The sequence below is a fragment of the Siniperca chuatsi genome, linkage group LG10 (genome assembly GCF_020085105.1).
Source record: "Siniperca chuatsi isolate FFG_IHB_CAS linkage group LG10, ASM2008510v1, whole genome shotgun sequence".
Classification (NCBI taxonomy): Eukaryota; Metazoa; Chordata; class Actinopteri; order Centrarchiformes; family Sinipercidae; genus Siniperca; species Siniperca chuatsi.
The window spans coordinates 17,789,661-17,813,173 of NC_058051.1; the positions used below are offsets into that span (position 1 = coordinate 17,789,661).

General features: G+C 43.8%; 1 protein-coding gene across 2 annotated transcripts in view; it reads left to right on the top strand.

The window, feature by feature from the left end:
- Positions 1-23,513, top strand: part of LOC122882401 (leucine-rich repeat-containing G-protein coupled receptor 6) — a 37,846-nt gene that overhangs the window by 3,894 nt on the left and 10,439 nt on the right. For both annotated transcript variants that reach the window (XM_044209731.1, XM_044209730.1), the window contains exons 2-5: positions 11,552-11,623; positions 17,945-18,016; positions 20,018-20,089; positions 23,203-23,418. In XM_044209731.1, coding sequence (XP_044065666.1) covers positions 11,552-11,623; positions 17,945-18,016; positions 20,018-20,089; positions 23,203-23,418 — 432 coding nt within the window. The remainder of the gene's footprint in view (positions 1-11,551; positions 11,624-17,944; positions 18,017-20,017; positions 20,090-23,202; positions 23,419-23,513) is intronic.

The window sequence follows — 23,513 nt, forward strand, 5'->3', positions numbered from 1 at the left end:
ATGTGTCTGTGTGGGTGTATGTGCCTGTGTGTTAATGTGTGTTGAGTTTGAGAACACTGTGTACTGTGTTTGCATCGGGGATCTGTGCTATTGTATGTGTATCTGCAAGTGAGGTAACTTGTCATGGCTTCACAGTGACACAATAAGTAGCTTGTCTGTCACAAATGCTAGCTGGGAGCAAATTAATTAGCCAGCTGTCCCCTTGATAGACTTATACATATGTAAAGCAAACATTTAATCATGTTGAAAATAACTAATATGTTCATGATCTGGCTGGTGTGATATCTGTACATAGACTGTTTCTAAGGTCGTCAGGTGCTTATGTTTACACGTCTCACACTTCCCTCAGTGGTCTTCAGTGTGTGCATGTGTGTAAGAGGAAAAGAGTTTGTGTTCACTGTATGTGGGTCTGGGGCTGTTCTGTTGGAGTTGAGCAGCGATTAGGTGATGCTTTGTGGTAGTGGTGAACTTCTAACGGTGTTTTGGCTGAGGCCAGGAAACCACAGCTAGGGCATTACCAGACAGAGGAAAACCAAGGAGTGTGTGAGTGCACGCGTGTGTGTGCGTGAATGTGTGTGTGAGGACCACCCAGACTGCTGAGGGATTTTTTTTTAGCCAGGGGAGGTGAAGCAAGAGTGTAAGAAAAATGGAGAGAGGGAAGATGAAGAAAAGGGGTGAAAACTGTCAAGGAGAAAGGAGAGGATTAGAAATTAGTGACAGAGAAATGTGCAAGATTTTGAAGACTCAGTTTAGGTTAAGCAGGCATACACATGAGCACACACACACACACACACACACACACGTAGGAGAAAACATCCTGCCTCTGTATGGTGGCCGTTACTGTAAAAGTCGTGTGCGTGTCATTTAGTCATTATGTTGATGGAATGATTGCTATCATGAGCAACTGGGGTCACACTGTAAACACCATGTCTGAGAGAGAGAGAGAGAGAGAGAGAGAGAGAGAGAGTGAGAGAGAGAGAGAGAGAGAGAGAGAGAGAGAGAGAGAGAGAGAGAAATTGTAAGGGATGGAGGGGGTGGGATTTGAGGGGGAAAAATGAACAAAAATAGGAGATTTGCAGAGAAAGGAGAACAGTGTGTGTTTGTGTGTGTGCGTACTGTCAGTGGAGGGTCCTCTATACAGCAGCTATCAGCTCCAGCATCAGTGTCCTGGCTCCAGACGTCTATGGTAGCCCCCCGCCTCAACTACACTCCCCTCCCTTGCTCTCTCTGTCTATCCTTCCTCGCGCACCCATTCTCCTTTCCTCACCTGTTACCTCTGGCCTCCTTCAGATAGAACAAGAATCCATACATTAAGTGCTTGAGTGTGTGTGTCTTTAGAGCAGGTGTTAAAGCTGGTCATGCAGCACTGAGTGTAAATGTATAATCACTGATGTGCAATTTGCCTCTTAAAAAATCTAAATGAATGCATATAGCTCAGGGCAGCTGAGTGCGAAAAGTGAAGGGTGTGTACCCAAGCCAAATGGTGAAAATGTTTTCAAGGTGTGAGTGTGTCGGTTGGAGGAGGAGGTGCTTTGGCTACAAGCCAACTAACTATCAGTTGTGATCAGAGTTGGGGAAGAGAGTTACGCACCTCTGAGAGAGAAAACAGTGGCATAAGTCATCATAGTTCATCTGTTTTGCATAGAAAGCTGCATAAAGAGGATGTTACTGTGAAAACTATTTCCTTTCTACATTCCTTATTTTGTCCACTCTTCCTTTACTCCTTTGCTCTTTCCTTCCTTCCTTCCCGCAAAATTGAAGTGTTTGCCTCAAAGTGTCAATTCCTCAGCTCTCTTCTAGATTCCCTAGAGGCCCATGGTGAGCACCAGCAGAAAAAGCCACTTGGGCCTGCTACAAAAGTGATATTTATGCCAGAAAGGTGTTGGAGAGAAGGGATAGGCAGTTAGCGTTGGATAGTGCAGTGGTTTGTGGTTTCCTGAGAGCAACCTGGGAGGCTTTTAAATGTCGTTCAGGGACAGACGGCAGATAGGCAGGTAGAGGACAACAATGGAAACAATGACAATTCCCTTGGGAGCGGCAGACAGAGAACACACAGAGGCCATAGTGTCTCCATATCCTGTCCTAGAGAAAGCAAGTAGAAAGTAATCACGACACAAGATCTTGAAGGGAGTTAGGGTGGAGGAGGTAGAGATCGGGGAAGTAAAGTAAAGAATGTGTTTGGAGTTTATGTGCACATGGGCCTGCATGTGGACTGAACACAACAGTGGTTGGTATTTGTTGGGGTCAGATCTGTGCCCATTGGTCGAATATGTAAATTTGTATGTTTCGTGTGATAGCAGCGTGATGCAAGTATGACATGGGGGCTAGGAATGTGCTCCCTGTGGCGTGTGGTTGAAGGGTGAAGGCCTGTTTTTGACTGAGAGGATTCAGAATGCCTGCATGGCCCAGATTCCTATTCAGCCCCTTTCCAACCCTGGGAATCCATGCGAATGTTTGTGTGTGTGTGTGAGTGTGTGTGCATGAATCTGTGCAAGTGCACTAGCCCTCTCTTTTCCACTACAGAGAAGGCATTGTCTCAGCCTGGGCCAGGCCACGACAAATGTCCTTAACTGTTCTAGTGGGTGTACATGCATATGTGTAGACCCTACACACATGTGCATTCATGACTTTGCGAGCTGTCATTTGTGTCAGTATCTGTGCTTCTGGTTAGATAACGCATACATGAGACTAATCATATTTGTTTGTTTTTTAGCAATTTTCAGAAAAATACCACACTTTCTTAAAAGGAGCAGATTGGTTTAAACCAAATTTAGGATTTGATGTGTCCACACATCCAAAGGTTGTCAGTTTCCTGCTGCAAGAAGATGCAGTTTACTGCAGTTCACAGAAAACAAGGTCCTCTTTTGCCATTGCTCCTTGAATTTTTCTCTTGAATCAGGCTCCCACAGTCTTACAGAAGCATCAGTGCAAAAAGTATTGTTTAAAAAATGTCTTAAAATGCACTTTTCTCTAGCTTTCTCTTGATCTCATAACTTTATATATATATCATATTTTCTGGTTTGTATAGTTTGTGTCTCATCTTGTCTGTCTCTTCTATTTTCTTTTCTCCCTTCTGTAAAGCACTTAGCTTTAGTGCTAAAAGTTAAATTACTTACTTTTGTGATGAAAACAACTCAGAAAACATTTTTGGTAATAGAAAGTGAAGAGAAAAATTAGATATGATCATGTGTAAATAAGTACAAAAAATGGTTAAGCTGCAAATAGTATTTTTTAAATCAGATTTTTGTATTATTGATTGTATAGTATTGTACTGAGTTCTTCCCATCTTTAATATTCCAAATAAACACAATAAATTCCCAGATTTGTTGTGAATAAAAAACAAAAGTAGTGCGCTGTAGACATAAAGGAGAATGTTCACATGAGTGTTGATAGCAGTGTGTCTAGGACATAGCTCTCCAAGTTTCCCCTGTACCTCAACATGGGTCTGTCTGTCTCTGTCTGCCTATCTGTGTGATCGCTGACCAGGCCTGCAGACTAAAGTGGCTCATGCGGGGCTGGCAGTGTGCAGGTGATGACTAGTAAGAGCTAATGATACTTAATGCCCTGTCCAACAACGTACACACACACATGCACATACCCACAAGACCCCCGTCTGCACATTACACACAAGGAAACACATTGCTCAAGCATGGATATATGTACACACATGCTTGCTTGCACACTCACACGCACATGCACATACTGACTTAATGATGGTTAATACCCTATCCAATCCCCCCGTGCAGCATCAAAGCATCCCACAGAGCAGTGCTGATACAGCGATGCTAGCAGGGATTAGGTCCCACTGGGATGGGAGTTAGGGAAGGGAACAAAGAAGCAATCACAGACACACTTAAATGTCACACACATGTGCACACACCTCAGGGCACACACACGCACATAGCATAGCCAAACGGGGGTATTGCACAGGAATGTCCAGAAAATGGAAGAGGGGATGTAGAAAACAGAAGGTGGAGAGATGAATGAAGTAAGGAGAGAAAGGATGAGAATGCAGGGTTAGGATAACTGATCTGAATGCAGAAACAGCAGTCAGGTCACTATGATGGCATAAGGCAATAGTATAATTCTTGCTAAGACTGGACTTCACAGGTGTATTTTCCATCTGCCTTAAAGGGAGGCTGGAGGGAATTCTGCCACTGCAGAGCCTCTACAACTGCAGCCAGACTTACTCACGTCTCTATTACATGTCTGAGAAGGAGCAAAAGAGGAAATCTGGACTTTTTACATGCATGGCAAGAGGCCAAACTAAATCTCTTTAAACCAACAGCAGCCACATGTCCTCATTGGTATGGGGTAAGATTTCATCAAGTGCTGATCTAAGTTCAGGTCTAGATGTTATCCTCGGGTACTGTTAAATATATGGAGCAGATGAGCTGATCATAGATCTGTGAGTGCAGCAGTAAAAGAGGAGTGAGCCAGGAGTGGATTTGAGCAGTCTTCTAACTAGATCCAGTGTCCTCCTGTTTCTGCCATTCAACCAAATGAAGTCATAATAGAGCCTGACACTAATACTCATCGGGTTTCATTTACTGTTGTATCCACCGCTGAGAATCTGCCTCAAATCTGCCTCGAATCAGCGTGCAGGAAAGAACACCTCTGTAAGAGATACCTTTTCAGGATGTGTGGAAAAGTGCTGAAATGTGTAACCCTTTTCCACACATCTTGGCCATTATTTCAACAGATTTCAGTGGCATGTGTTTGTCTTGTGCTCATGAAACATTTCCTTTATGTGGCATAAACTGTTAGCTTTGAAGACAAGAAAGAAACAGAAAATGCTCTCGGGCACATGTCATGTAACGAACATATATGAAAGCCAGACAAAATATGCATGCCAAAACAACAGATTAGTAGACTATGGGCAGGGCTATGAATGCCTTTCTGCCTTCCACAGCTATGTCCTACCCACAACAGCTGCCTGTCAGTCCTGTCCACATGTTGGAGGCAGTTGTATGTTGTGTAGTACCGACTGTTCCAACACTTCCTGTTCCATTACTGAAGTGCTTGACCTTTCACCCCCCGCCCCTCTGTCTCATGACAGGGTGTGTGTGGGAGAACAAGGAGCGGACACAGTGTGCTTACGTGCACATATGTATGTGTGCGGTATACCAGGGTATGAATAAGTCCCACAGGGTATGAATATGTTTCCCATGACATGGCCTCAGACTAAACAGCCGCTCTCTCCACCCAGACATCCGCCTGTCATTCTCCCCTAAACCGCAGCAAGCGGAAAAGAGCACAAAACATGGGAACACAAATACACAGACGCATCTCCCTTTTCTGTCTCGTTATCTCCTCTTTTCTCTTCCTCCCTCCCTCTCTGTTTCTCTGCAAAGTCCTCCCCGTGGCCCTCCTTGTCCAGGTGAAAGACTTCTCCTCGCCCTCTCCCTCGCTCTTTGTGCCCTGTGAATGAGAGAAAAGGAGAGAATAAGAGAGGGGAAGATAAAGAGAGAGTGCCTTCGGACACAAAGGGCAGTGTACCCCTCCCAGGAAGTCTGGGAGAGAGGGATCTTTAGAGGAAGGAGGAGGGTAGGACAGCATTGTACCCTCCTTCCTGACTCTTTGTGTGTGTGTGCATGCCTGTGTGTGTCTGTGTGCAAGCTCATGTGTGACCGCGAGGGAAACTGAATGCCAACGCAGTCAGTCTATTCAGATAGAAAAAAGCTAACACACTTCGACCACACCCTCGCACACAGTAGACACACACATTCTGCTCTTTCTCTGTCACACACACACACACACACACTAATGCACACAACCATTTAGGCCCTCTTTAAGGCAGCACCCGAGCATTGACTACCAGTTGCATTGTGTGGAATAAAAGATCCTCTTTCATCGTGGCCTTAACTGTTTCAAAGAACTAAGCGGAGAGGATCAGACTGGCTGAATCCGACTGCAGACATTACTGTCATAGTTACAGTAAAAGACAGCCAAGGTGTGGCTCAAGCACTGCTAATGCAGAACTCCTGCCCTCTGGGCAAGGCTCTGGTTGTTGATTTCCACTAAAGATCTATTACTCTAATGTTCCTCCCAGATAAGCCGCCTTCAAAGGTGCAGAGCTTACCGCCATTATTGGCTGTTTGTTTGGTAAGAGTCTCCACCTGAGCGAGGGAGAAAGGGATTGGCAGAGAAGCAAGAAGAAAGAGAGAGAGAGGGCACAGGAGGAAGTGAGAGGCAAGACCTCGGGGTATGGCTCTTGTGAAGTGATTTTGTGTGTGTAAGAGAGAGAGAGAGAGTCATGAAAAACATCCTTCTCAAGGGCAACAATGTAAGCCTGTTTGTTTACATGCTTTTGCCTGCTTTGTTATGTACTGTACCTGCATGCAATTTTATGCTTGAGCAGCATGCCAGAAACTTTTCCATACAAGTTTTTTTTAAACTTTTAAACAATGGCATTCTCCAAAGTGAAATGTATCAAGTCATCTCTCCTCAGCCTGCTCCTGCACAGCTTTGTCCGACTGACACATTTCACCACTGATGATAGAAACAGACACCTGACTGCTGATCGCATCTGTCCCGCTCTGAGGGTACATTCACTTGCCAGGGTGGTCCATCATCCACCCCACAAAAGCCACCCAGAGCCTGGAGTGTGTATGACTGCTTGTGGATGTAGCGTGGGTGTGTGTGTGTGTATCTCTCTGAACATAAACAGGGGTGTTTCTCATATGATGTGGCCAGTTGTTTTGCTGTGCTAAATCACCAGCTTTTGTCAGAAATGCTTCCAGTTTGAAATTGGCTACAACGGAGCTAGGGGCACATTGACACCCACACACACACACTCCCTTTGATCACAGAGCCGATAACATACTTCAGTAGTTCTGTTGACGGCAAAGAGGTAATATGATAAATCACATTATTGTAACTACCGGACTGTGTAACCCCATGCTCCAGTTGAAATTTGAAACAGAGATTAGGAGAGAAAGAGTGAGTGTGAGCGATAGAGTGGCATAAGAGAGAGGGAGAGAAAGGGCCAAGGCTGATGAATGGAAATGTACCTCTATTTCTTCATGCTTCTGTTCCCCCCTGAAGACAAGCTCCTAGCCATGGTTACTCTATTAATCACAGCAGAAAGCAGTCATATTTTCAGTGCTTTGCCTTTCTTCCCATGCCAAACCTTCCTCTCTTACATTCACATCCACACAAGCGTACACACACTTTGGAAAGGAAAGACTAAATGGTCTTTCAGAGCACATTGTGTATCTGCAAATCACGGAACGATGGACGGAATAAGAATGGAAAAACTCCCATATCTTTTTACTCCTCCAATTGCTGCAATATTGGCCGCAATTTCACATACGCTACTGTGCTTAAACACACAAAATGACATGCACGCACATGAAAATCTGATTCCTCTCCAGGGAGACAGAAAGAGATCACTGGGGGGCTTTGTCAGTCATTCTGCAGGTTCAGAGTGGAGGGGATAAAAAGAACAGTTAAGAGGCACATTTGTGTGAGTGTGTTTGTTGAGGAATGAGCATGGGTCTCCATGTCTACATCCTCTGCTCGGGAGTCTTTAGTTCATTCAGCATCAGACAGAGATCTGAGGGGAGGACATGGCCTGTGTGCCTCTGTCGGGTGAGAGATGTGTTGTCCTGTGAGCAATGTCAGGCCGCGATGGCCAAGATAAGGCAGAACGGTTCCCTACTGAATACTCACATGAAAAATAAAGAAAAAAACCCGCATGAACAAACGATTTTGTCCCTCACACACACACACACACACACACACACACACACACACACACACACACACACACACACACACACACACACACACACACACACACACACACACACAGACCCACACAGCAATCTGATTCCACATCCCAGCAGCGTCTATGTATGATGTGGTGAAAGCGCGACTAGGAACTGTACCCACACATCTGCAGGCTCAGTGGAAAACAATAGGGCTGTGAAAATGAGCGACAGACATCTTACCACACACACCGCAGTCACCTATAAATGGAAATGTACTGCACACACAGACACAGATACTCACACACATTTGCACTCAGTCTCCCTCTCTCTCACACAGCATACACATTAGAGATGCCCATAAAATGGGGACACAGAAACCCCAATTCTAAATGTGAAACTCCCATATGCTGCGGAGCCTGCAAAATCTTTAAGCGCTTTCTTTCTCATTTCTTTTGCGGCCATTTATTTGCGCTGAAAATATCTGCAAGTCACAGCGCCAGCCGACACAATGCACATGTGGTAGTCATCAATCATAATTATCATGGTTTAAAAAAGCCACAGCTGTTATTTGATTTTAAAAACAAGCCATAGCGCAGCGCCTTCCAACGATACGTCAAGTTGTCAGCGGAGGCCTTGGCCTGCACAGCAGAAATGTCTCTCTCTCTCACCGGCTTCCCAATGAGCTCGTTGGAGAGCACAGCCGAGCAGAGCTGCATTCAACCTTTCCCCATGACTCACCACTGTGTGTCTTTATTTTTAAACATTTTCTCTCTCCATTGCTGCGTGTTTATTCTGTCTGAGTGAGGCCGCTGTTATGGACTTCACACAACGTTTGTTTATGGCTTTTTTAATCAGGACCAGATAATGGAGAGTTGTCTCCATCCGTGGGCGCATCCCCAGAAGCTGGGTGATGTGTGTGTGTGTGTGTGTGTGTGCCTGCATGTGTGTGTGTTTTGCTATGCTTTAATGATCCCCCCAGAATGTTCCAAAAAATATTTTTCTCAGTAGAATATTAGTACACAGACAATGAATACGATTAAGGTGTGTATGTGTATTGTTCATGAGGCCCCATAAGTTGATCATGTGCTTCCTGTGTTATGCGTGATGTCACCTAGTCTTGATTATGTCAACTGGTTTGGTTATTGCTGGATGTGTCATCTCCATGGCAACTTTGTTATCACTTATATTTACCTCTGACTTTAATCAAGCAGTAGTGCATTACACTTGTTGTATTCATTCCCAAATTACTGCCAGGAGCATGAGCAGATTGTGCCAAAAATGGGACAAACACAAAGTATATGATTCATATGACATCACCACAGTACTTTTGTTGAATGGGAGACCTGAGGTCCCATGACGACATCAGCAACAGTGTTGGGGAAAAAGTAATAAATTACACATTATTAATTTGCTTAAATTTAATGAATTATTTTAGAAAATTAATTAGTTACACTGTATTAGCTAAATTTTTAGGAGCCAATGTGCACTTAAAAAATTTTACCGTATTTACTGATTTGTTAGTTCACTAATATGTAATGTGTACTCATTACTCATTCATAACTGCAATATTTGAATATAAACTGAATGTTGGATAAGACAAGAAGATTCTATGGATATATAATGAGGCTATAATATTTAAAAGTGCCCTGTGGAGTTTTTACAAACATGGCTACATTCAATATTTCACACCAAAAAACCTGTTTCAGTTCATACAGAGATTATTTAGCTTGGGACAACATAGCAACAAAAAAAGAAATTCACTGTTGCAATTTTAAAAAAATTGCTCTCTGTCGAGAAACAACAAAAATGCCAACGCACAGTTTGTTAAACAGAACAAGGTTGCATACCATGACAATTATGAACATGCCCACATAAATAAATATATAGATATTTTATAGCCCCCCCTAAATTTCTCAAATGAGGTTTTCTGGGGAGCTGATGTTTCTTTCAGGGGAGCCGAGCTCCCCGTAGCCCCCCCGTATTTTGAACCCTGTGCGTATCCTTAAAGCCCTATAACTCCTAAAACATTTGCAAAGCCTTTTTTGATGTTCTGACACCTGCATTATTTACTCTGGCTTGCGGTCTCCTCCTCTTTTGTTGGCCCATTACTACCTTTTATGGAGCATTACCACCACCAGCTGTCAAAATGCATTAACACTCTCCACAGCATAAATGTGTATAATGTCACTCCTGTGCTTGTGGTGGGCTGTCAGAACACAAGATACAAACAATACATGGACCTGCTCGTCAAAACATACAACAGAGTCAGTAACCATGATGTGATTCATGAAATTGGAAGATTAATGCCCTACTTTGTTCTGTTGCAAACAAGAGCAACATAATTAGAGAACCATTCATTTTTCCCTCAACACTGATCGGAAGCATCCACCCTGCCTATGTGTCCCTGAGTAACACCTTGAACCCCCCTCTCTGCAGTCAGACCTCCCAGGAGGGGGCATCTGTAACAGGAAATTCTTGTGCAGGGAAACTATGCCATTATTATGCTTTCATAAGGAATATATTCAATGTCAGCAGAGGCTGTAAAAAGGCTACATAATTATCTGACCTATAAAATATCACGGCAAAAGGACACAGCTAACGTTGCAAGCTCATCACATGGTGAGAACACTCCTCCTCACCCAAAGTGACAGTGGGAGTCCACATCCCAGCGCCTGATGTTAAATGTTATCCTTGACAGGGTACCAAACTGTTGGTATACTGGATTTGTCTTGTCACAACAGCTAAATATGACTACTCAAATACCCACATTGGTGGACCAGAGTATTGCCATGCAGTGTTTTTTCCACATTTCCCCTGAAGCTGAATATAGATCATGCCTGCGGATAAATTCATCCAGCCCCCCGTCAGCTTGGCTGACTTGACAAACAAACAGCCAGTGTGTCAAAACTCCCAACTGCAAAGGGCTTCTGAGAGCACAGTTTACACTTGCTAGCCCGGTGGTCTGGCTTTATGAGCAATGGTTAGTGTCATACACACACACAGACACACACGCACATACAAGCCTCACTCTTGAAGACTCATGCGAGACCCCAAAGGCTGTGAAAGCAAAGACGGGGTGACGTAACACCTCTTTGCTTTCATTGTGTTTATCAAAGAGATGACCTTACATGACTGGGGGCCACAAGGTTATGTATGTTTTCTACCAGAGGCTGACACGTAAGTTGTCCTCATACTATCCCAAGTGTTAAAAAATAGGTTACGTGTGTGTGTGTGTGTGTGTGTGTGTGTGTGTGTGTGTGTGTGTGCGTGCATGCATGTATCCGAGCATCCTGCACCTCTCCCTCTTTGACCGCAATGCAGCTGCGTCAACACTCACCCCCCAACACATCCTCTCATGTCAGAGTGTTTGTCAGAGACGCAGAGAAATGGAGTGTGTCTATGTTACAGCAGTGAACAAAGGGGGAAGGTCCTGAGAAACCTGAGAAAGAAAAAAAGAAGAGGAGAGATAGAGAGGGGGAGAGAGAGATAGATACGGAGGGAGACTGAGGGGTCAGACCTGAGAGAAGGTAGAGTGAGACATCTGGAAAAGAGAAAGAGTCACTAGGACGAGGAGGAAATTACAGCTGCCCAACAATGATTCATTGGGGAAAATTCTCTTCTACATCTCCCTCTCCTCCCTCTCGTCCTCCAACCTCTCTACCTAACCCTCTAACCTCTCTCTGCGCACTACTCCCCACTCTTGATGATTGATCGCCATGTGAAAAATGCATTCTAAACATGTGTAATTTCACATGTCCCGAGTACCTTCAAAGAACATTGATAAGGTATATAGGGATTGATACTTTGATACTGATGCTCCCCCTTTGTCCCTCTAGGGATCTGAGTATGAACAACATCAGCGAGATCCAGCCCAGAGCCTTCCACCGACTGCACCTGTTATCAGAACTGTGAGTACAAAATCATTCAACTCACATTCAATTAATAAACTTCCATTGTCACAACTCACACGTGACAAGAAACAGCCATTCCACGAGCCCCTGATATGCGCAGACTTCAGTGATGGGGATTGATGACTCTGGCCTGCTTCTGATCTCTCCTACCAAGAAACTGCCTGCAGCAATAAGCTAGTAGATCCTGGGATGACTGCACAAAAGAGGGAGGCGGAGGGAACCTAATATTCACTCAGAGAGTGAATATATGGTCCTTAAAGTGTTTAGAGAGCAGGTTCTGTGCTCAGCATCCAAGCCGCTGCTCTCTTGCCCTCCTTGACTTTGTTTCAGCTGGACAGCTCAGCGGGAGCAGTACACACGTAGACACAAGCCTTCGCCAAGACAAACAACACACTATAGGAGAGCTTCAGGACAGGATTTGGGAAAATGAGAACAGCAAAAATTTATGTTTTTCTTGTTTATTACATTAAGTGTAGATATGGTTGGACATTATTAGAAATGTTTTAATATAGGTGCCAATTCACTAAATGAGTTAAATGCCGAAACAGACATGATTCTTATATATATCTACTTTTCTTGGCTGGTAACAAAATAAACAATATGTTAAAATATGCAAACAAACAAATTTCTTGACTTCTATACTCTGTGTTACAGACACACTTTGGTCAGTACTGCACAAAGTAGAAGGTATTAGTTTAATTCTCATAGGGCCAATGATAGCACAAATGCTGTAGCAGAAAAACATGTTTTCGGTCGACCTGGCCGATATCTGATTTGACAACTCAGCAGATTTCAGCTAAATCTAAACACTGCCCACAGATATGCCCTAAGGGTGTGAATGTGTGTGTAAGTGTGCAGTAACTCGTGGGGGCTTATGTGTGTGTGTCAGCCTTCACCCAACTCTTTTACTTCTGAAGCCTGCAGTGTGTGTGTGTGTGTACTTGTACTTGCTACATTGTGAGGACTGAAACACATTTTTTAACCTACAGAGTGAGGACATTTTTGGAAAGTGAGGACATTTTGGCTGGTCCTCACAACTTTAAAGGGCTGTTTGAAGGTTAAGACTTGGTCTTTAGATTAGGTTAGAATTAGGTTATGGTTAGGGTTATGGTAAGGGTTAGGGTTAGGCATTTAGTTGTGATGGTTAAGGTTAGGCTAGGGAATGCATTATGTCAATGACGGTCCTCACAAAGATAGAAGTACAAGGATGTGTGTGTGTGTGTGTCTGTGTGTGTCTGCACAGGGTGTTTGAACAGTCCGCTGTTTTCTTTGCTAATTCTTGCAGCTGCAGCCTGTGAGGCATGAGCTAATGATGATGAAAGGAAAAGGTTAGCTGGGTAACCATTCAGTTGGCTTTGAGCCACAGTCAAACGGAATCAGAAGAGTAGAATGTAGCTGAACAATTAAGTTTTGTGACAAGTTGAAGTTCGAGATTTAAATTCAAGACTTTGATTTATTGTCATTTATAGAATTGCTGATCTGAACTTTTGCGGTCGTAAAAAACAGTGAAGGTCAGATATTGCTTATGGCGTTATAATCAGAACCACACAGTGCAGAGCGATGTTGAACATTGATGCTGACATTTGCCTGCTTTGGGAAAAAGGGGGTGGGGGTCTTGGATGCAGCTCCACCTGTGTTTGTCCAGAGACAATCCTCCCAGCGTTTTACAGCACCATTGATCTTGCTTCCTCTGTATCGCTCTCATGTTCTGACACTTTATGGAGACGTTCTGTTGCTTTGTAACGCTTCCAAGGAGGATGTTCCTGCCCTAAAGCCAATTTTTATAGCATGCTGACCATTTCTGGAAACACACTGAGACGATGATGATGTTCCAAGGCGGGGAGAAGCACATTTCTGACATCCACTCCTGTCTAGAAGGTTTAGAGAGATGAAGCATTGCAGGTTATGGTAGACACATTATAATTACGACAAGTTATAGTGCTAAGAAAAACAAACCAAGGCTCTAAACACAAACAGAGTGAGAGCGTTTGATGTGGGTCTACAGCACTTGTTGGTAGCAAAGGGAGAGGCAAGGGGTAGGCAGGTTGTGACTGGTAGAGTGATAAATTGTTTGATGTTGGGCTCTACCTCCCTGCCTGCCCTCCCTCACTCTATTTCTCTCCTTTCCATTTCATTTCTACAGACCCCCATCTCCATTTTACTGCAGGCTATTGCAAGCTGCAATCATTTCCTTTTATAGTTTTTCTACTTTTTTCCCCTTTTTGGCATTCTCCATGTTTTTACAAACCAAAACAAATCTGCTTATGGCAAGAAGTCCAGCTTTCATCCTGTTTTACACTATGGGGGAGGTGAGGTGAATACAATTTTATGAGCCACATACAGAGTATCCTTCTGAAGCACTGCTCATAAACGTAAACTGTTTCATGCTGCCTCTTATCTCTTAGCTCAGTTCTATAGTATCAAAGTGCAAACAGCTAATCCCTTTGAACCTCAAATGAGGCGATTAAATGAATTCAGAAAGCAGGTCGAAAACCTCCCTTTGATTCATTGCAGCATTAATATTGATAATAATATGTAAGTATAATCGCCCCTCCCTCCAGCCCTTTCTCTACCTCTAACTCCCTATTTCTAAATCTTATTCTATTGATCTCAGCTCCCTCTCATTAAGCCTTCATTTAGCGCTTTGATCAGTAAATCGCCTCTTAATTCAAACACACAAACCTGCACGCAACTGTCAGTCAGACGGAGCATGAAGAGAGGAGACTGAGACGCAGACTGCATGTCTATGGATTAATGAGAGGGCTGCAATGCCAACACTACCGTACAGACTCTGAGACTGGTTACTCAAATTCCTGACATATCAAAGACATCCCCTCTCTTCAAATGTTCTGCTCTAATATCAAAGATGCGCCATCTATTTCTGATCTAATTGCAACTTGGAACTAGCAGAAGGTGGTTTAAGGTGAAACTGTCCCCCTAATTTGCGTTGAGTGTCTTGTGCTCATCTTATCATTATATGTAGCCATCATTCACCTCCTAAATACGGAGCTGAATTCAGCCCATTCAAAGTAGCCTGACATGTAAAACAATCTCACTAGATTTTTTTAAACCTGCTATCACTGTTGGCTTTGCCTCTTTTGACGCACAGTATTACCATCTTAAATGAAAGTGCGTCGAATATGGTGCTAGCTCCTGTTATCAGCTCAAGACTGAAATTCTGATAAATCTGATCTCATCTTCGGCAGTATCCTCCAAACCTGGAATATCCATCCAGCCCTGTGAGAGTGCTCTCAGGTGCACTCAGACTATCACACAAATGAAATCCAAATGTAAGGGTAGAGAAGTAATGAGTGGAGGCCAGCGATGCCCTACTTGTCTTCCTTTTGGTGATAAGATTGTCTGCTGATAGGCCAAGAATATGACGTAGGTGAGGGTTAAGGGGTTACAATATTGGCTGTCTTGACACTCCAGGTGCGCCACACAGCTGGGACTATCTAGGCCAATTAAAACTTTTCCTTTTATCGTTGCCAACATTGGTTTTGTCTGCTTGTCTCTTGCTCTCCCACAAACACGCACTCCCCCCCCCCACACACACACAGTCACAAACACACACACACACACATATTTTACTCCATTAATTTCAGAGGTTAATGCCAGGTTAAGTGGTTAACCCTCAGGCTGGACCTCTGAACAGAAGGAAGGATCCTGTCAACATTTCTATTGATGGACCAAGGGTGGAAAAGGTCATACATGCATTTGTACTTACAGACACGCCCACGCAGAAACTGCACTCTCTCTGATAAGACTGATAAGACCTGTTTACCCTCTCTTTTTTCTTTCATCATCAACTCCTATCAACCATCCTGGCCCTGCTGCCACTATGACGTCCTATCACTACCTGAGATAGTATCCCAAAACATGATGCTGTCTTTTCTGTCTAGGTCTTTAATCCGTCTTCTGTTTATTATTTTGAGGCAACAGGACATGGTGATACATAGGATAATCAGCAGTTGGTATGCTTCAGTAAAGCCGTCACTAATCAGCTCTGATAGCAGGGTGGTCTCACCTTTGTTACCACTCCTTCCCACTTATTTCCCATACGTTTGAACTACACTAGCCTCTGTTATTTTATCTACGAATCACTTCAATAGAGCTGAATTATACTGAGGTGGAATTTTTATCTACACAGTCCAGGGGCCAAGAAAAATTCTAACCATCCCCAAATCAAATTAAAAGAAAAAACAGTTGGAGCCACAGTTTGACAAAAGCAAGGCGCCTTTCATTAGAATGAGATTGATGTGGAACGACTAGGAGGCTAAGTGTGGAACATTCACTCATATGTACGATCATTTACACACACGTACACACATAAATACACACACTGATATCATGGAAACAGTTGGTCAATGGCAACTGCCGGTGTTCTGTTGATGTCTATCAAGAACGCCTGAACATTTCTTTCCTTTTTCAATATCCATCTTCACTTTCGACATAATTATCCATTTGACAAATGAAGTCGGCAAAAAAGAGCATGATTCCACTCTAATGCTGTTTTGGCTCCAACGGTGCAGCTAATAGAGAAAGGCTGGTTGGCAGTAGGACATGCACATCATATCATGGCCTTAACTACAATGTTTGTTTTCTAAAACTCTAAATTACTGGCCCTCCTCATCCCCCCAGTGAAAAGACATTTATTTTTCTTTGGTGCTACCTATATCTTTTTTCTGTCCAATGCGTCTGTAACTAATCATTGCATTTGAACAGGAACCAAAAGAAGGCACTTAGGGGTCTTTGCAGAAAGAGGCTAAGATCTATTTCACTGGTGTCAGGACCTCAGCAAGGCCTATTGAAACAGTTACCTTTGGAAAAGTAGCTATTGAAATGGTCCCCAGTGACCAGCTTGTGCAATAGCGGAAACTGAAATGGTATTGAAGTAGCAGACCTATCGTCCGCTCAGGGGCAACAAATGGGCCGTATACAGGTTTCTTTCTGCATGAAAATCAGATCTAAGAGCAAATTGAACTCCTTTATCTTGAAATAAGAATGAATATTGGAATTTGTTGGGTCAAAGAGCTGCAGTCACTGCCAATCAACTCTCTGCCATGTGTCTTACATCTCTGTGAAATCTATATTGAGACATACTGTGGCACAGTCACAGTATTTTGTTTGAATAAGTTTTGGCTGTGGTTTCAGAGGCATGACTAAGTGGCACCACAATAGCCTGGATAACAATCAGACCATTTTGCATTCTAGTATGCTGATGTGGGTGTGCATCTATGTGTATGTGCGGGTGTGTGTTTGATAAATACAAGCTCTATAAGAGTTCTAAAGTGGGCTGAGTGTGAAATTTGGCAGGCGTGAGTGGGGTTGTGTGGTTTGCCACTGCACAGTAATAAGACTGAGACATGTTGACATGAGTATCAGATGTCAGAGGGAGTTTGCTGAGAGCCCTCGTCCATTACCATCTGGATGATAGAGGCTTGGAACGGCAGGCAGAACTCTATATCAATATTTCAATATCCTGGCATTGATGGAACAACTCAGCCAGATGCAGGCTGTTCAGCATAAGGCTGAAATGTCAGGGAAATGTCACCTGTAGAGCAACGGTGTAAGGACAAGGATGCCAATGAGTAACTTTTAACTTGTGTGTGTTTAATAAAAGTGGGTGGTCTTGAGCTGTGAAGACCAAATCTGTGTTTAAACTGTGCTTCCAGATTGTGACCTTGAGACTTACTCTGTTGGACTGAATGTTATTTATTTGGACATCTTATAAACACTCACAAATGACCATTAGGTGCTGTGTTTGATAAACAAACTGATTGGATTGCTGGTGTGAATGTGTGTGGTTTCTCTCCCTCACTGTCCTCAAGGCCCCTCAAAATGGGCCCAATTTACCTCAAGGACATGGAGAATAGCACACGCTTTCACACTGCACACACATGCGCTCATGTGCACATATATAGTATACACCTTACTATATACACACACATAAACACACTCACATGAGCACAAGCAAATATACTTTCACGCTGCACTTGTTGACCCAGTCTCAGTCTCATTCATTCCAGTCTTTACTCACTCATCAGAGCTCCCAGGATTGGTTAAGGTTTCAGGGTGTGCTTTGGGCCAATAGCAACCACATTGAAGGGAATAGAATATATTTATTTGCATACTGCCCCAACAGTAACCTCAAAGCAGGAACTCAAGGATGAAGTCATCTCACAGCTCAATCCAGCAAAATGAATAAAGCAAAAGGCAAAACTTCTCTTATGAGACTTTTGTGTGTATGTGCTTATATTTCATTTTTCCCTTTTATATTTTGTTTTCTCCTTTTTGATCTCCGCGTTTCTCTCCTAGGCGTATCTCAGGGAATCAGCTGAGGTATATCTCAGGCCACGCTCTCCAGGGTCTCCACAACCTCAAAGTTCTGTAAGTAACTTCCTCCTTCCCTCCCACCCTATCCCACTCTAGTAGATCAGTCCTCATTCCAGGTGGGTTGTTCCATTCCAGCATTCTGGGGGGATAGAGTTGTGCTCCTGCCTTGAATAAAACACACAGGCAACGCATCATTAACTGTAGTTAAAGTTTATGGGCTGGGGGAGACCTGCCCTGCTCGCCTCCTTCATTCCCAAACAAGCCCTGTTACAGTTGCAAGCATGCACACACACACACACACACAGGTGTAATGCAGGGACCTCCCAGTCACACCACCCACCGAGATTACAGCAAGTGACAAAAAAACTCACTTAAAAATGCAATTCAAAGCTGTTCTCTCAGCACCCCATTTCTCATAGTGTGAGCCTTATGATCCATGGCCACCAACTGTTAGCGCTGCCGTGCTGTATTAAATCACAAAAAAAGTGCAAAGCAACCATAAAAACCATGGTATTCTCTGACTTGTGAGTGCGGCATCTAATGAGTTGCGGCCATATTTCTAGCGGGTGCAAGACAAGGGTATTAAGGAGGTTTTCATGAGGCTTGGCAAACAACTCAATTCCTTTTGGACCCTGGCTGAGAAAAGTTTGAGAAGTCCTGCCACAGAATATAAACTTGGTTTCAGAATTGTGGTTTGTAACTCGAGGGAATCTGGGGGATTACCAGGCACACAAGTTGATCTTCTTTCACCTTGTGTTGTGAAACTCATCAAGACAGAATGAGTGAATCAGCCATGAATCCTGGGCTATTATGTCATTACTGCAGAAGGACACATATATCCTGAATTCATACAAATCTGCCATCATTCATGCTTCACACAATAACACCCTAGCAAACTGTAGACGATCTCTTTGACCTTAGAGCAGCTGAGCTGTTGGTTTCCTTCCTCAATATATTAGTTCAAGTCAAACACAGTCAAACACAAATGGACTGCTGACCTTGTGTAGGGTAACTGCAAGGTCACTGCTGACTCTAATACACACACACACACACACACACACACACACACACACACACACACACACACACACACACACACACACACACACACACTCGCACAAAAGGTTGTGAACCCAGAGTGGAGTACAGTGAAGGAATTTCAGGAATTTCTTTGAAACAGGAAAAAGACTCAATTCGATGCGTTTATCATGGCATCATCATCCCAGTGGAAACATTCCCCTGATCCTCTCAAACCTAAGCAGCATTTTTTCTACACTGAAGCAATCATCGTATCTTACACGGGAGACTATTGTGAAATACACTACACCACGAAAGCATGTCACACATTGAGTTATGTAAATAAATATAGCAAAATATGCTCTTTACATCTTGAGACAACCAGAATGCACTCTAATGCCAACATTGTAACCATCACTTACGGCTAAATAAATGAATAGATAATAAAAATTTTAGATAAAATATTGTCTCGGACTTGGCAGTAGAGGCATCAAGGTTATTTCAAAGTTACAAAGAAAAAATATTCTTCTACTATAATAACTTTACTGTGAGCTAAGATGTTTAACTGTTAACTGTTGCCTTACACTCACAGACTCACAAAGTGAGTGACTATTGTGGCACCATGATGCACGATAAAGGCATAACCGTGCTGCTGAGAGTGACACACTGGAGACTATACGCCTCGTGTACTAATGTCAGACGACTGGCCACGATAAGAGAGAGAGAAAGACAGAAAAAAGCGAGGGAGGGAGAGGAAAGAGAGAGGGCTATTGTTTGCACCCCACTTCCTCCTCGCTTTTTGCTCCATTCTTCTGAGAATGACATCAGCAGCCCACCCAAGGAGCTTCTCTTTCTCTTTTCTTCTACCCTTCATTCTCTGCTTCTCTTCAAGCTTTCACTGGCCCTTTCCTTCTTGTGTCAGATTTCCCTCACGATGGAATTATTTGTTCTGCTTGATGTGCCCTCACGCACACCACATACACTCCATCACGTATCGACCTATTACCTATAACTGAACAATCTGTATGTGTCTTTCAGGATGCTACAAAACAACCAACTGGAGAGACTTCCTGATGATGCTCCATGGGACCTACCCAACCTACTGTCCCTGTGAGTCTCTCTCTTACACACACACACACACACACACGCTAATCATGCTACTCTACCTCATCCAGCAGGGAATGAAACATCCCCTGGCCACCCACCCACACATCTCAGCTCTAACCGCAATGCAGGTATAGAGTACCACTGACATATTACAGACCATACCCCAATAGTTCTGCATTTGGTACTGTACTGCTTGATGGTAGGAGTCACAGCCTGACTGTGTCAGTGCAGTTCATGGTAGCATCTGGAAGCCATGAGGGAAACAGCAGACACTGCAGGCCAGGGAGAGCATCTCCAATGAGCTGTGAAACAACCCCATTTTCCATCAGTTCCCCCTCTCTTCCTCCTCCGTTCCTCTCCTCCGTTCTTCTCCCACCACCCACACCGCTATCCCCCTGGCTAATGAGAGTGTTTGGTGGCATAATTGTCTCATCTGTGGGGTCATTGTACTCGTGTATGTGTGTGTGTCAACGTGAATGTTTGGGCGGGTGCATGTGGACCACCTCATCTGTATTTCCTCACCCCTACCCGTCTCTCCCAAATTTGTACCGCACACGTACTCCACATCCCTGCTTTCCAAATTAATAATTCTTTGTAAATATCCATAAAGCCATTTCCTTCATCACACAGACACACACACACTAGAATTGCTGGAGATGTAACATAGGAGGGGCGTGCACATGTAAGTCCTCTACCACCTACTACGTTTTCCTATCTGGTATAAAGCAGGCCTGCTCTCCCTCAATACAGTCACCAAGCCTGCACACACACTCACACATCTGTACACACATACTGTACCTACATGCAGACACAATGGTTCAGGCTGTCCTTGTGTGAGTGTATGTCTAACCTCACAATTTGATGTCATGATGATGTCTCTCTCTATGTGTGTGTGTGTGTATGTGTGTTCACAAGCGTGTGTGTGTGGTCTCTCAATTTCTTCACATAGAGATAGTCTCAAGTGATGAAAACACACACACACACACACACACACACACACACAGAGCCAGTGTATAGAGACGCACCTTGTCATTACAGTAATGATAAGCCCAGCGGAGAAAGATTACTGGAAAGGCTTTGGAGAGTGAAGCTTGTCGGCGCCTCTCACTGACATAAAACATACCAGGTAAAAAGAAAGAGAGACAGCATCTCAGACAGCACATGGGTTTTAAATTGGTATAAATGTATAAAGGAGGCTTTCATCCAAAATAAATCACATCTTAATCTTGGACAAGAATCCTTTTGTCAGCAGAGAAATTTGTCTCACCATTTTGGACAGGCTAATTATAACACTGTGTGAGTGCTGTTGTTTAGTTCGGTGCCATCACAAGCAGACAGATGTGTTTTGGGTCCCAACCCACAGGTTAAGCAGCGTAATCACCACTGATGAGTTCCACAAGCTACATTAATCAACGTAACCCTGTTTTTAGAGATTTGACTCAATGGTAGTGAAACATGCTCTTCCAAGTTCCCTGTTGTATAAAATTTTGGCCATCTGGAGAATTGAACCAGTGGAGGCAGGTCCACAGATCTCCTGGATCATTTAAGAGAACTTTCTCTTTTTGTCTCTCTTTCTCTCTCCCGTAATCGAACCTCAGACTTTGATGTGATGGACAGGAAATAGTTGCTGCTTTATTGGCTTCTGTGGAACATTCCTGGTTCTGTCTGGACCTTCTGGAGACCTGGCAGGTCCACCCAGAGGAGCAATTATTATTCTGCCCTGAAGAACAAACCAGAAAGTTGAAGGGTCTTCCGTAGCTTTCATCCTGCAATTTGGGTCAGGGACAAACAATGCCCACAGTTGGAGTGCACAGGATGCACAAGGACGATGTTTAGCACTGAGAACAAATGTGTGCTCAGGAAGTAGACAAGATGAACATTTCTTGAAGCTGTTTGTGTGTGCGCATACCCACATTCATGTGTATTTACATATATGCTGGAGAGTGTTTCCCTGTGTGCCTGTGTGTGAGCATCTGCCAGTGTATACACTGGCCTCTCCCGATGGAAAATTTCCCTGGGGAGAAAAGCCCAGAGTTCAGAGTTCAAGTTCAGATTTCACTTTGATGATGCTGTTTGTTTGGTGAAACCTCCAAAGGGGCGAGGAGGCTGAGGAGGAGCTGTAGCGCAAGAATCAAAGAACCACAGTGGAAGATTGATAAGGGAGGATGTTTTAAAGATGAACAAGAGTTAAGGAGTGAGACGCAAAGGGGTTCGCGGCGGCTGGGAGTGCATCAATGAAGATGTAAGAAACAAAATGTGAGTGTGAGAGGGGCCAGAGAGAGGAAAAGGAGATTAATGAATGAGTGTGAAGGGCCAAACAAAGAAGAATAGCAGGAGGAAGTGGTCTCAGCTTGTCAACTCTGCCCTGAGGGGATCATTCATCACTATGGACAGTGTGTATGCATGTGTGCATTTAGGTGGGGTGTGTGTGTGTCACAGTGCACACTCATTGCCTGTGGGTTGTGGACACTGAGTGAGAGAGGGGACAAAGAATTGTTAGGTTTGGTATGGTTGAAGAGATGAAATGTGTGGTGTGGTGCTCATGTGTGAGAGCATATGTGTGTGTCCGGTGTCATAAATTCATCAGCTGAAAGGAGTTGTTTGTGCGTGAGTGATGGACACGTCAGGGACTGACGGCGACAGTGGGACTGCAATGGAAAGAGTGAAAGAGGGAGGAACAACTGAAGATGCGTCTTTAACTTTTCCTCCCTCCTTCTATCTTTCCCTTTTCCCAGACACTGAGGGAAGTCGGCTTTACGCAACATAAATAAAGTGAGGTAGAATAAAACAGGCTTGCAGAAACCGTTCCTACACGTTTGTGTCTGTGTTTTTCATCTTACATTTCATACATGTCTGTGCTGGTGAAGCTAAACATGGCTTATTTAGCATGGGAATAAATCATAATGAGGAGCTTCTAAGAAGCTACATCAAAGATGAAAGAAGGAGAATTAAGGATGTGTAATTCTCATAATAACCTTCCTGTAAGCCAAAGTGTTTCAATGCCACGACACAACCTCTATTGCACGCACAAGTGCGGATACACACGCACATAAGCAAACATACTCTACTTAGACTTGGTGATTATCTTGCTAAGCCCAGTTCCTCTCACCCTGCAGGCGTCTTGATGCTAACCTGTTGTCTGAGGTTCCGGCTGGGGCCTTTAGAGGGGTTCGCTCTCTAAGACACCTGTGGTTGGACGACAACTCCCTAACAGAGATCCCAGTGACGGCCCTGGACTCTCTGCCCTCGCTGCAGGCCATGACACTGGCCCTCAACCAGATCACACACATCCCTGATTATGCATTCACCAACCTCTCCGCCCTTGTCGTACTGTAAGTGACATCTTGATTTGTTTACTTAAAACTCTCCTAAGTCAGGGTTTCTCAACTTACCAGAGAAATTATTTGTTCCGTTGACTTAGAACAGG